Genomic DNA, 1,122 nt, shown 5'->3' on the forward strand with positions numbered 1-1,122 from the left:
CGAACAATTCGACTTTTTTATTTATTTAATTTGTCTATATTTTTTTTTCACACATTATTATTTTTATATCAAAAATTCTGTTATTTAACTTATTTTTAAATAAATAACAAAAGAATACGTTTCGCAGCAAGTGATCCATTTTAAATGTACGAATAGTACTGATAAGATAAAAAAGCGCTTACAATTTTGATCCCAGTTACCAAATTGTTAAAATCGATTTACCAGTTTCGCATTTTTTTAGTTGAAAACATTGTTTTCTGTAATTAAGACGGCAAGCTAAACAGTATTCATGAAAAATGTCGGAACAGATCAGAGTTGATGTGGCTACACCTGAGTGTCATCATTTTCGTGGAGTGTTTGGGCTGTTTCCTTGGAACTGGGGTCGGCCATGTCGTTATTGTCGACGACATCCACAACAACAAGTAATTGTAGTAGCTGCGCCTAATAGACCGTGTGCTGCTCCTAATACAGCATATGCTGCTCCACCTATGCAAAGTACGCCAGCTGACACCTATAGACCACCTCCCCCCGGATATGATGCCGCTGTAAACCAATATTCAAGGAACTAAATAGGAATATGTTTTCTAAATAGGCTATATTTTCTATTTATGAGTAATTATTATGAGTAATCATTCAAGATTGTGTTTATAAATTTAAAATGAATAAGACTATTTAAATAAATAAATAATTATCCATAAAAAAATAAAAATTAAAATTATTTTATTAAATTAAAATATTTTTAGTCAATTTTAATTGGCTTTTGATGAACGGGATCGGTTTATTAGATACTTACATAACATTTTCTAAAAATAAATTAATTTATTAGCTTCCAATTTTCTTTGTTATATATCTCCGTTTAAGGGACATACGGACACAACTATTTATTGAAATTCCTATTGTTTCATTTGAAATGTAGTCTTGGTAAATCCTTTTCTATTAATCATTATCAGGTCGTGACCAATGCTACCTGAATACCTGATAGCTTAATGGTTCTAAATTATAGTATGTTCTGCAAAAAACCTTTATATATGCTGGGTTCTCTAGGCTCCACTAGAAGTTAGCATATGTCCGATTTGATTTCTTTAACGTGTTTTCATTTTATTTACACGGATTTTTAAGTTA

The 1,122-nt window shown here is 30.4% G+C and overlaps 1 protein-coding gene across 1 annotated transcript; it reads left to right on the forward strand.

Annotated features, from left to right (window-relative positions):
• Positions 1 to 220: 220 nt before the first annotated feature.
• LOC119685284 lies at positions 221 to 670 on the forward strand. Its single transcript, XM_038099525.1, has one exon. The coding sequence runs from the start codon at positions 297 to 299 to the stop codon at positions 567 to 569; it is 273 nt and encodes a 90-aa protein (XP_037955453.1). The 5' UTR covers positions 221 to 296; the 3' UTR covers positions 570 to 670.
• Positions 671 to 1,122: the final 452 nt, after the last annotated feature.

Source organism: Teleopsis dalmanni, chromosome 2, assembly GCF_002237135.1.
Source record: "Teleopsis dalmanni isolate 2A chromosome 2, ASM223713v2, whole genome shotgun sequence".
Taxonomy (NCBI): Eukaryota; Metazoa; Arthropoda; class Insecta; order Diptera; family Diopsidae; genus Teleopsis; species Teleopsis dalmanni.